The 13729-nt window shown below is 36.4% G+C and overlaps 1 protein-coding gene across 5 annotated transcripts in view; it reads left to right on the top strand.

Annotated features, from left to right (window-relative positions):
- Positions 1-13729, top strand: part of LOC145248900 (putative thiopurine S-methyltransferase) — a 113257-nt gene that overhangs the window by 52174 nt on the left and 47354 nt on the right. For all 5 annotated transcript variants that reach the window (XM_080110675.1, XM_080110674.1, XM_080110677.1 and 2 more), the window contains one exon: positions 6847-6940. In XM_080110675.1, the coding sequence (XP_079966801.1) occupies positions 6858-6940 (83 nt within the window). In that variant the 5' untranslated portion in view covers positions 6847-6857. The remainder of the gene's footprint in view (positions 1-6846; positions 6941-13729) is intronic.

The raw sequence follows: 13729 nt of genomic DNA, 5'->3' as shown, positions 1-13729 counted from the left end.
CCACATACTAGCAAAAACAACAACTACTACAGTGTTTATCACAGAATAGATACAGGTAGCCACTCACCAGTTTTTGCCAAATCCAGACAGTTGTCTGCTGAAAAACTGACGGCGAATAAAGAAGAATTTAAAAGACTCGTAAACGAAGGCATTATAACTCCTTCAGGCAGCGAGTGGTCAAGCCTGGTACCTAAACAGAATGGAGGATATCGTTGTTGTGGAGACTACCGCACCCTAAACAGCATCACTAAAAGTGATAGATACTCCATCCATAACATAAACTCATTTACAACTAAATTCACTAATAAACAGCGATTTTCAAAAATTTGATTTAATTTCTGCATATCATCAAATCAAGATGCATCCGATGATATTCTCAAAACCGATGTTATTTCACCGATGGGACTTTTTCAGTATGAATTTATGCCGCTTGGATTAAAAAATTCTTCGGTAATGTTTCAAAATTGCATGGACAGGATTTTTCAGGATATCGATTGTGTTTATATATATAGATGATATCTTAATCTTCAGTGACGACGAGCAAACCCACAAGAGAGACATAGACACAGTTTTTCGAATCTTGCAGGAAAATAGCCTAAAAATATCATTATCGAAATCTATTTTCAATGTAACATCATCAGACTTCATAGGTTTCAGAATTAATTCAAAAGGAATCAAACCAACTGATAATAAAATCAAAGAAATAGAATCTTTTCCGTGTCCTAAAGATGCTAAAAGCTTACGCAGATTTCTCGGTATGGTAGGATTTTATAGATACCAGGATTTGCAAAGTTTGTTTCACTCCTATCTGAAAGAATGAGACTAACGCCTAGAGGATTAATGTTGCTACTACTGGACCATGCTTACGTTCTTATATCATTACCTGTTGATCGTCTACTTTCTCTTCTATTTTTCTGTCTAGTTCCAATTATCCTATAATTCAATCAATGTTCGAAATTGAATACTCTTATATTGTAATATGGAAACAGTTTCCCCATTCTCAGGATGGAAACTTCTCTTGGTAGGTTCATACATATAATGAACTGTACTATACTTTGGAAAAACAATCCTTTTCTAACACTGTAGAAATACTTGGTGAGCTAACAGAATTACTCAATCCTCAACCAACTTGTATCACAGACAACAGCAAATATGCTGTAGGCGCTGCCTTACACCAAGTCATAAATGGAACTCTAACACCAGTAGGATTTTTCTCAAAGAAGCTGACGACAGCACAAACGAGATATTCCACTTTCGACCATGACCTTTTAGCAGCATATTTAGTGGTATTACATTTTCGCCACCTCATAGAAGGTCGTGAAGTGTTACTTCTGACAGATCACAAGCCAATATGCTGTGCATTCCACAGTCTAAAACCTGCAAAATCAGATAGACAACAAAGACAGCTAGCAATTATTAGATTTCTTTTCTTTTTAAGGTTAACATTGGTATTACTTTTATCATTACAACTGCCACTAATAAAGACAAGTGCCAGCCAGTGTTACAAGCGCATAAGTGTCGAATTACCTTTAAAAAGTTGATTTTTAGGGGTATGCAGGTCTGTTTTGAATAAATGTCGCCGACAAGCAGTTTTCATGATATTTAGACCTTTATTATCACATGTATTCAGTATTGTTTTCACTGGTCGTCGCGTTTGTTTTCGCACGCGTATTCAATTTTTGCGACCATTGAAAAGAATACAGAATACAGGGGATAATTACGGTCTTAATATTGTTAAAACTACTTTCAGCGACAATTTTAAATGTGATATCCCTTCAAAACAGACCCGAATACCTCTAAAAATCAACTTTTTTTCTTTCATTTTTTTTTTACAAGAGTCACCAGTTATCAAGTGTGAGAAATTATATATACAACCGCCATATTTTTTGTTTAGGCCAGCCACACAGTTCTAGTAGCCGGTCCGTGATTGATTGATTTTGAATGAGTTAAGTAAATTGCTTGGCACCCTTTTTGTATCATGCTTTTATATTTCAGTCTAGCAGAAATTCGGCATCGGGATAGACTCAAACCACAGCGGCTTTCACTGAAGGGAGCCAAGACAATTCCTTCATGAATATCAAACAGTCGGTGAATGAAGGACACATCTCTACAAGCAGAGACAACTGATATTGTTGTATTTATCCTAATTGAGGATGACATTCAAGAACTGTTCTGCATGTTTATTTGCCAAATATTGGATCTTATCTCATTTCATCTTCAGTCCCAAGGGGCTCACAGTATGCCTAATTATAGGCACCATCATTCCTGCCGAGTTTACTATGAACATTCATGGATCCTTAAGAGGAACAACAAACTAACATTCTGATGCTAGGAATTCGAACTAAAGGCTCCATGCATATGGAAGCAAAATCAGGCCACCATATTGCAAAGGACTATACCAGAACCAAAGAACTTTAATTTCTGTTACTTGTGAATAAATTTTGAGTTTGAAAGGTATAGCTTTGTATTTGTAGAATTCTTTTGCTTCTGCAGGGAGGAAATTGAGATGTGTGAGAAAGAAATTTCTCACATTTTCATTTTTTGGCAAAACGTCAAGTTTAAATATATCCTCTTTTTTTTGCAAGCGCAATGATTAGTTTTATATAATTTATGCAAATTCTTGATTTAAGACGCGCAGATTTTTTTCCATAATTGGAGCAGATTATTGTTGATACGTTTTAACGTAATTCTTAGAAACCATAGTTTGTTAATTCAAAAAAAAAGAAGGAAAAGATAAAAAAAAGTAGCTCGGGAATTTTGAATTCAGTTATAAATGTGTAACTTGATCATATTTCTTAGAGCGTTCGCCCTAAATTTGGGGTCAATTAATTGCTGGCGGCCATTTCGTTAGCATGGCTTATTTGTGATTATAATTCCGTTTGGAATAATATTGGCGGTTTTTGCAGATAATTATATCTCTGTTATTTTATTAATTGTTCTCGGGGGACGAAATATGGCCCTAAAGGAACTTATGACTAAATGTGAGGCCAAAAGGCTTCGCATAAATAGTGCTGTGAAGTAGTTAGAAGTTAACGACATTTCACCAGATTTTTTTCAGGTCCCGAGAAGCAGTAATTAGAGTTTGGTTAAGGAACTTGGACGATCTGATAGACCTCATTCTAATCAAAACTCCAGAAGAGGAGAAATTGCAGCTTTGTGAGATTTCGCAAGGGTTTTCTTCGGAAATCGAAGAAAAATTGCTTTCGTTAAAATTAAAATTAGATACCCCTCAAGTTATGCAAGCTTCGACGGTTATGCCAGTGAAAATATAATTGGATTGTTTGAGGTTTTCCGGAACGTCCATGAATGATAAGTTTTCGTTCAGAACATTTCTGAACAAGATCGAATTTTGCACTGATAGTTTGAATAAGGCTGACAGGTTTTTAGTGCTTAAATCAAAACTGGATGGGGATGCATTTGATATAATCTCCAGTCTAAATGTAACATCAGATAATTATGATGTAGCCCTTAAATTGTTAAGGGAAAAATATTTAAACCCTGATTTGATTAAAAATCGGGTTTTTGATGAAATTATTCCTTCTCCGTCTCTTATAACGGATTTAAAAATTTTTAAGTCATTTCTCGAAAAGTTAGGAGAGATTTGACCGAACTTGATAAGTCCTACGGGACTGATTTTTTTGCTGAGGGTGGAACCTCAGGGGCATTGATAGCCCACATATTATTTGGTAAATGTCCTAATGTTATAAGAAGAGAATTGATGAGTAGAAGTGGTGAAAGATTCCCTTCTCTAAATACTATTATGTCCCATGTGTTTGAAATTACGGAATATTTATTAGCCGCCCCACTCGATGTTTGATGGGATATTTACATGCCAAAATTGGCGCCTTCTTCACCTAAGATGAAATCCAATATGGCGTCTTCTTCCTCTCGTGAGGTGAAGGCCACTTTATTATGTAAGCTGTGCAAAGTTACAGATCATTCGATTAAGAACTGTAGTAAATTTCCTTCCTTCGATGAGAAATGCCGAAGGGCTAAACAGTTAAAATTATGTACTCGGTATCTGAGTGAACACTCAGATGCAGTTTGTCGTGGAAGTAAGGGATTTCCTAACCCTTGAGCAGTCTTTGGGTTGAAAAGCCATTCTAGTGTTATGTGTCCTAAGAGAAATAAGTCCTTTGTGGGCCGAACAACATATTCTGAATCGTAGAACAGTATTTTCCTGTCCTTAGAATATCGATGAAAGCACATGGATGACTGATCTATTTTTTTCTGTTTGATTGATACTGGGAGTCAACGATCGTTTTTCGCCCAGGAAATTCTACTTAAATTTTGTTCTGCTAAAACCATAAACCGCAAGAAGGTTGATATGGCTGTGAACACATTGATTGGCAGTGACTCCTTGAGATTGTAGGAGTACAATATATCTATAAAATTAGGTGATCAAAATCCTTTTAAATTTGCGGCATTATTTTCCAGGGATTTGAATTTAAAATTCAAAGTTGATAATTTTGATAAAGTTGTCAATAACTTATCTCAAGGATTTCGGCTCTGTCCTGGTTATAAGAATTTAAACGGAACTCCCATTAAAGGGATTATTGGTTTGGACCTTCTGAGTAAATTAAATAATCTCAGATTAGTTGAGGGTCTTAATGGAAACGCATGGCGACACGTGAATTTCATAATTCCGTTTGGCGAGAGCCAACATTTTTTTTAATAAAGATTTGAATAAGGTACAGTCGCCTCCCTTTAATAGCGTTGTGAAGTCCCTTCCTCAATGCAACAACTATTTAATCAATTCTGTTCTAAATCCGACACTCTCTTATGAGGATGGATTGAAGCCTTTCTTCTCCGAATCCACAGTCGAATGAGGGGTAGAGACGTTGCTCACTCTCGGCTCATTAGGAATCGATGAAGAGGTTAAATTATTGGCCGTGGACAAGGAGAAGATAGAAGAGTTTAAAGACTTTATCGTATGGGAGGAGGGGAAATATTATGTAAATTTACCATGGCATCATGATAAATTCCCACAGGTAAACAGTAACTTTGTGCCTTCCTTAAAGGTAATGGAGAGATTGGCAGAGTCCTTAGAAAGGAAGGGAATGTATAATGAGTACTTCCAAGTGTTTGAGGATTATGAGAAATGTGGAATAGTGGAGCAGTTTTTGTCCCGCCTGGGAATTATGAAGATTATATTTGGGTTCCTCATAGACCCATTATTATGGAGGGACCTGGAGTGACAACAAAAATTCATCCCATATTTAACTGCTCCCTGAAACGTCGAGAGGGGATGTCAATTAAAAACGCTGCCTACATGGGTGTGAACTTAACTGCTAAATTATTGGATTTATTGATGGGATTCAGGAAAAACGAATATGCCATTCTAGGTGATATAAGGAAGGCCTTTTTATAAATTCACCTTAAATTGGAAGAGGATAAAAACAGATTTTGTTTTTTCCTTAAAAAGGGTGACAAATTATCTATATACAGGTACAAAACAATTATATTTGGGTTCAATGCTAGCCCCTTCATTCTGAACTTCATTTTGAAATTCCATATGGAAAAATATGCAAAAGATGCAGCATCGTATGCAATTTTCAACAATTTTTATGTGGATAATCTTGTCACCAGCAGTTGTGACGGAGAGTCCCTACTTGCTATTTATAACAATGTTCATAGCAGATTGTTAGAAAAGGATTTTATTCGCGATCCTGCAATTTCTAACTGTTCTAAGATACAAGATAAAATGTTGGAGGATGAAACTATTTCTTCTCCCTTCCCAGCCTTTGAAAAAGTATTCAGATACCTATATGATCCTATTCGGGACACGTTCAAACTTTCTCCCACTTTAGTGGATCCTGAGGTCAATACCAAATGGGTGATTCTTTTGCAAATATCAGGAGTATATGACCCCTTATCTATGCTTCTCCCTATCATGATACAGGGGTAGATCATTCTCAGCTTGATCTGGAAAATGAGATGAGCAGATACCTGAAGAGCTCAATAAGCTGTGGCAAACCCATGCCAAAGATCTAAATGACTTGGGGAAGTTTGAATTTCCTAGGCGTGTATTGTCAGAAAATCAGTTTATCGAATTTATTTGTTTCTGTGACACGTCGAAAAATGCGTATGGATTAACACAGTATGCGAAACAGGGAGTGAATTGTTTTCTGTTATTCGCAAAGGCCAAAGTGGCCCCAATTAAAGGGAAGTCACTTCCCACTTTGGAACTATTGGCTATGTTTTTAGCCCTTAAAGTAACGCCTCAGGTTTTGGGTGCTCTGTGGGCCCCTTAACATTGATAATTTTTTCCTGATGTCTGATTCCCAGGTTGCGCTCTCGTGGATCCTGAACTGTAAAGGATCCAAGAAAAATATAGTCATTCAAAACAAGATCGCAGAGATCAAAAAATTTTCAGAAGATATTAATATTAAATTTGGCGTTCTACTGAAATTAAAATATGTTTCTTCATCGGAAAATCCGGCAGATCTTCTAAGTAGAAGTGTCAACACTTCTAATTTTTCCCAGTTATTCAATTTCTGGATGTATAGCCCAGAATGGCTCAATAGAGATGGCATTGATTGGCCAATCTCACCCTTACCTTGTCTAAACGAAACTAATAAAAAAATTGTATCATGTTTGTACTCTGAGGAGACACGTCCTTCTGAAAATACCTTCCCATTGGATATTATAAGGTATTCCAGCTTATCTAAGGCAATCAGCATCTTAGAAAAAGTGTTGAAATTTTATGATTTATACGTCACCGGACGTTGGACAAATTAAAATATCATATTTAAACGTATAAGATGGGTGCCCTCCTCCCCACTAGTAAGTCACTTAAAACATTTTTGAACTTAAAAAAACATGTTTATTTTTTTTGTCTTTCAGAAAACCTTAAAATGTCTGAAATAAAAACTAATGAATATTGGATCAACCTGTGGTTGGAAGGAAGCACTCAATTCCATTTAGAAAAAATGCATTCGTAAGTAATAAGAATCGGTTTATTTTATAAGTTTTGTTTTTCAAATATAAAATTAAACGAAGCACAAATATTACTACGTCATCATCATCATCGTCGTCATCACCACTACCATCATTATTGCCGTTGTCATTATCATTATCATCATCATCACAACCACAACCACGCAGAGCATAGTATAACAGAGCGTGTACGAGTGCGTGTGAGAAAATCAACAGCTGCCAAAGGATAGCTGGCTAATGAAAATATTAGTACCAGTAGCTGTTAAAGCGCGTATTCAAAGTGACAAGTGTGCACGAGCTTGTGTCACCAGAAAAAGAGAGAAAAATATGCCACGTAGTTGAAGAGAAGCATGTTGCGTGTTGGGGAAGACGTACATGTAAATAACGAGGAAGAGAAAGCGTCGGTTAGTGCCAGCGTGAGGTGGTGAAGACAGAGACTTTTAAAAAACGAAAGGACTTTGAAAAGATAATGAAATTTCTTGTTTTTGAGGAAGCACAAATAAATGCATGCCATTTGCACTTTTAAAAAAATGCCGAATAGAATTTTTATTTCTTTCTCCTGTTTGTTCCTGTGAGTTTACAATAGTAACTCGATCAATCCAAATCATTAATCTTCATCTCCAAAATTCCAGAAACATAATATCGAATTGTAGCAACTTCCCTTATTTTGTCCTTTCATCATTACATTCCATGAGCGAAGTTTCTGACAAAGAGCAGGAGGTTCTACATTGGAATCTATTCATCTAACACTTATTGTTGACTTGTTTTTGACCTCAGAAAACATATATTTTTCAGCTTTTTGCATCAAGTGGCTTCATGTCTTGTCTGAAGAAATTTCCATTGAGGGGAGGGAGCAGAAAAAAATATAATAATACAACAATAGAAACAATAGAAACAAATCGAAAAACAGTATTAAAAAAATTAACAAGAATGAGCAGCAACTTTACATTTCAATGCAGACGCCCAATTCAGCTAGGTTTTCATTTTAAACTTCCGGTCAGTTCCAGGATATAAATGGTCACAAGAAACGTAAGGTATACATTTCTCCGAGATGCAATCCACAACATCATATACAAACCCAAATTCCAAGCAAATCTCAACTCTCTCCCTCCCCAATATTTTACAAACAGCATTGACTCTAGGCGAGTAGAACCAGCTTCTTTCGAAGGAGGAAGTTTCATGAGAATATCAAATTCACAGGCAATCCCTTGTTGCATGTATATCCCGGTAAAGGGAGATAATCACATTTGGTTTTTGGAAATTCTTGCGGAGAGATGTTGACGCCCTCCTACATAAGGCACCTGCTATTTCCAAATGGTTGCCCATCTGGTACTAACCAGGTTCAACGTTGCTTAACTTCAGTGATCTGATGAGAAGCAGTGTCAATGTGATTATGCCGTATATACGGTATAATAACCCCACCCGGGCCACCCTTCTTGAAACGTGTCACAGATTGATAACAGAAGCCACATGGAACAAAACCTGAATATATTATTGCGGTCAATAATCCTGTCCCTTCCCCAACTTTCCATATAATTATGGACTAACCCAAATTATAAAAAATGATACTACTGCTTTTTTTCTTCATCTTTTTCTTCTTCTTCTTCTTCTTCTTCTTCTTCTTCTTCTGCTTTTTTTCTTCTTCTTTTTCTTCTGCTTTTTTCTTCATTTTTTTCTTCTGCTTTTCTTTCTTCTTTTTCTTCTGCTTTTTTCTTCCTCTTTTTCTTCTGCTTTTTTCTTCTTTTTTTCTTCTGCTTCTTTTCTCCTTCTTCTTTTCTTCTGCTTTTTTCTTCTTCTTTTTTCTTCTGCTTTTTTTCTTCTGCTTTTTTTCTTCATCTTCTTTTTATTCTTCTTTTTCTTCTGCTTCTTTTTCTTCTGCTTTTTTTCTTCTTTTTCTTCTGCTTCTTTTCTTTCTTCTTTTTCTTCTGCTTTTTTCTTCTTCTTTTTCTTCTGCTTCTTTTCTTTCTTTTTCTTCTGCTTCTTTTTCTTCTTCTTTTTCTTCTGCTTTTCTTCTTCTTTTTCTTCTGCTTCTTTTTCTCTCTTCCTTTTCTTCTGCTTTTTTTCTTCTTCTTTTTCTTCTGCTTCTTTTCTTCTTCTTTTCTTCTACTTTTTTCTTGATCTTCTTTTTCTTCTTTTTCTTCTGCTTCTTTTTCTTATTTTTTCTTCTGCTTTTTTTCTTCATCTTCTTTTTCTTCTTCTTCTTTTTCTTCTTTTTCTTCTTCTTTTTCTTCTTTTTCTTCTGCTTCTTTTTCTTCTTTTTTTCTTCTGCTTTTTTTCTTCATCTTCTTTTTCTTCTGCTTCTTTTTCTTCTTTTTTTCTTCTGCTTGTTTTCTTCTGCTTTTTTTTTCATCTTCTTTTTCTTCTTCTTTTTCTTCTTTTTCTTCTGCTTCTTTTTCTTTTTTCTTCTGCTTTTTTCTTCTGCTTCTTTTTCTTCTTTTTTCTTCTGCTTGTTTTCTTCTGCTTTTTTTCTCCATCTTCTTTTTCTTCTTCTTCTTTTTCTTCTTTGTCTTCTGCTTGTTTTCTTCTGCTTTTTTTCTTCTTCATCTTTTTCTTCTTTTTTTTTTCTTGTGCTGAATAATTCGTTCTAAAAATTACATGAAGCCTAACACCCTAAATATGGTTTCTATCCTTCGTGTTTTCTTCACAACAATTTGTAATCAAGAATTTCAGGAGGTCAAATCTTGCTGAATAAGAAAATTGGAAGAACTGAAATCTGATGATAAAAGTGTCCAACCCGACCATCTTCTATAATATAAATCTCACCTGTCTGTTTAAATGTATGTATGTATGTATGTCTGCCTAAAACTTTTGATAGAGACGACGGACTGTCACAAGATCGGTATCGTTTTGAAGCTCGACCCTTCGAATGACAGATATCCAAAAATTGGCTAAAACATTAATTCCTTCACCCTCAACTGAGCACTTTTCTACAGGGAGAGGTCGCCTTTTTCACCAATATTTTCCAAAGGCATCCCCTTTTTTTGATTGACTAGCCTTAATTTAATAATTCGTCACTTCCAGTTTGACGATGGGTGCAACAGCAAAGACGTCATTTTTTTTTCTCGCATTCTTTTCTTCCTTCGTGGTACAGGTTCAAGCCTGCCTGCCTACAACCACTTTTTTTTGCTCAACACACACATCTAAACACCCGGGCAATGCCATGCACCCAGGCTAGTCTATAATATAAATCTCATCTGTCTGTTTAAATGTATGTATGTATGTATGTATGTATGTATGTATGTATGTCTGCCTAAAACTTTCTATAGAGGCAACAGATTTTCACGAAATCAGTATAATTTTGAAGCTCGCCCTTTGGACGACAAATATGGAAAAATTGGCCAATGTTTTCGAAAGTCATCCCTTCTTTTCGATTGTCTAGCCCTAATTAAAACCTATGTCACTCCCAGTTTGATGATTGGCGCAACAGAAAAGACGGCAGATTTTTTTTGTGTGTTTCTTTTCCTCTTTCGCGGTACAGGTCCGAGCGTGCATGCCTACTACCACTTTTTTTTTTATTTTTGCTCAACACACACCTCAAAACACCTGCGCAACGCCAGGAACCCAGGCTAGTCTATAATATAAATCTCACCTGTCTGTTAAAATGTATGTATGTATGTACGTATGTCTGCCTAAAGCTTTCGACAAAGGCAACAGATTTTCACGAGATTGGTATCGTTATAAAGCTGGAGCCTTTGGACGAGAAATATCCAACAATTGGCTAAAAAATATTGATACCTTCACCCTCAACTGGGCATTTTTCTACAGGGAGGGGTCGTTTTAACGCCAATATTTTTTAAAGTCATCCTCTCTTTTCGATTGACTAGCCTTAATTTAAAAATTTGTCACTTCCAGTTTGGCAAAGGGCGTAACAGCAAAGACGTCATAGTTTTGTTTTTTTTTGTTTATTTTCACATTCTTTTCCTCCTTCGCTCTACATATTTCGAGCCTGCCTGCCGACTACCACTTTTTTTTTGTTCAACACACGCCTCTAAACACCCAGGCAGTGCCAGGCAGCACCAGGCAACGCCAGGCAACACCAGGCAACACCAGGCAACGCCAGGTAATGCCGGACTAGGTATTTGATAAATACTGAAAATTTCATTAATTTCCTGATTTTTGGTGAATTATTAAGTAAAGGGAGGTTAGGGTTAGGGGTAGTGTTAGGGTTGGGTTAGGGTTAGGGTTAGGTTTAGGGTTAAGGTAAGGGTTAGGGTTAGTGTTATACATTTTGAGCATCGGTTACTCATTTTGCATATTCATTTATAAGAAAGAAGAAATCTGCATGAATTAAAATATAATATTTATGCATATTTTACAACCGTTAGGCGGCCTGCTAGTATATATATATATATATATATATATATATATATATATATATATATATATATATACATGTATCTGCGATCATCTAGTGGTTAGGATTTTATGCGAGTGTATACACATGTCAGTTTGTATTATTGTAATTTTCTCTTTTTGTATGCGTTCATTGAGCGTCCTTGTTGCATGAGAGCGCTTACACATACAATTACATAATTACATAAATAAACATAGTTCATAAACGAACTATAACATAACACAGGACTGTTCTTTAAATAAAAGGATAAATAACATTTTCCTGTGAGGAAGGTGTACATCAGACAAAGGGCACATACCTTCTTCCATTTCTTCCTTAGTTTTCATGCTGCAAAAAAAATTCTTGGGCAGAAGTCAGAACCTTATAGTATAAATGCTGGAGTCCCTCAAGGGTCCATCCTGGGTCCAACTTTCTTCCTGATCTATATTAATGATCTTCCAAATCATATCCTTAGATCTTTCATAGACATTTTTTGTTGACGACACTACGATCTATGGCAGTACCTCAAAGGCCGTAAACGACCAAGTTCTCTCTGATTCTCTCTCCTCTGATCTTGAGCATGTGGTACATTGGGGTAAAAACTGGCTGGTTACTTTTAATGCATCTAAAACCAAGCTTCTATCTTTGCATCATCAACGTTCTGATCCCCATCTGGCATCAACTGAAATAAATGGATCTCGTCATGGGGAGGCTCCATGTTTTGACAAGATTCTGGGCTTGACCTTTACTCCTAATCTAAAATGGAATACGTACATCAAATCCGTTGCCAAGGTTGCTGGAAAAATGATGGAATGCTTCTATCAATCCAGTAAATATCTATCTGCTGATGCAATTCTCTACCTATATAAGAGCCAGGTATATCCAAGGATGGAGTATTACTGTCACATCTGGGCAGGGGCTGCCTTGACAGAGTTCAGAATAGATCTTGTAGCCTAGTGGGGGATGCCCTTTTATCTTCCCTGCAACCTCTTTTTCACAGAAGAGACATTGTGAGCCTGTCTCTGCTTTATCGTTATTTTCATGGCAAGTGCTCGTCTGAGCTCCAATCTATGGTCCCCCTCACCAATCTTTCACGAGAAACACTCGTCTAGCTGAAAACACTATCAATAATTTCCCCCATTCTTTATCTGTGCCTAAATCTAAACGTAGACTCTCTGAACAAAGCTTCTTTCTAAGAACTGCACACCTGTGGAACTCTCTTCCGTTTTCCTGCTTTCCAGCTTACTACAATATGGCCGCCTTCAAGCCCAATGTAAGCAAGTTCTTGATGAGCTGTGCCCCTTAATTAATCCAATTTATCAAATTTACACTTCTAATGATTACTGTGATATTGTCCTTTTGACCACTGTACACTCTTTAACCCTTATCCCCGAGTGGCCTCTGGGCCTTGATAAGTGATTCCTTTGTAAAAAAAAAATTATATATACATTTTTCTCTGGATCTCTGGAGTAATGCAAGTGCTTCTTTTTTTGAGTCTTGCATTGTCTTTAGTAAGCCAGTTAAAATGCCTTTATGACTAACGATCAATTCTAATCTAATTCCTTGGCTATCTAATTGAGTCCCTCTGTCTAAATCTGACTGTCTGCTTACGTGTCGTCTATATATAAAAATCCTCCCTTGTTTTCCAAATATTAGTTTAGAAACTTAAAATTCCAAATCTATTTCCTTACGACTCAGAATCTATATGAACAACATTCTTTCTCTCAGTGAGACATTTCATACTTTAAAACACAATTAACAATTACACTGCCATCTCTCGCTTCCTTTCCTGGTCACCCGCTGTCGCCCGGAAATCCCATTATTCAACAATGCATGATTATAGGTACAAATTAAATGAAAGAATTGTGAAATACATCGAGTAAATGTCTTGAGGTGGGTCAGAAGCAATTAACTCATTTTAATATAGGTTTCAGATGGGCTTCTTTTTTTTTTTTTTTTGACATTTGGAGTAGTCACTTATCAAGGCTCGAAGGCCACTCGAGGATAAGGGTTAATGAATGTAAGGTGGTTGTATAGTAATCGTTAATAGTGTAAATTGGGTAGAATTTGATTATTTATGAAGACGGCTTAACAGGAACTTGTTTACATTGGACTTGAAGGCTACTATGTTGTATTCAATCGGGAAGCAGACCAGGTGGGAAGTTCTGGGAAAGAAGCTTTATTTATGGAATCTGCGTTTAGATTTTGACACAGACAGAGAGTAGGGGAAACTGGTGATTGTGGTTGTCACTAGTCGATTGTGTTTTGTGAAAGTTTGGCAAAGGGGAAGCATAGATTGGAGTTCAGTCGAGCACTTGCCATGAAAATAATGATAAAGCAGAGACAGGTTCGCAACGTCTCTTCTGTGAAAAAGAGGTTGCAGGGAAGAGAAAACAGCATAACCTACTAGGTTTTGAAGCCGATTTTGAACTTTATATAGATAGAGGCTGCCCAGAT

Source organism: Euprymna scolopes, chromosome 27 (assembly GCF_053919585.1).
Source record: "Euprymna scolopes isolate OS-2025 chromosome 27, ASM5391958v1, whole genome shotgun sequence".
In the NCBI taxonomy this organism is placed as follows: Eukaryota; Metazoa; Mollusca; class Cephalopoda; order Sepiida; family Sepiolidae; genus Euprymna; species Euprymna scolopes.
The sequence above is the reverse complement of the archived record's forward strand: the minus strand, read 5'-3'. Positions and strand labels throughout refer to the sequence as shown.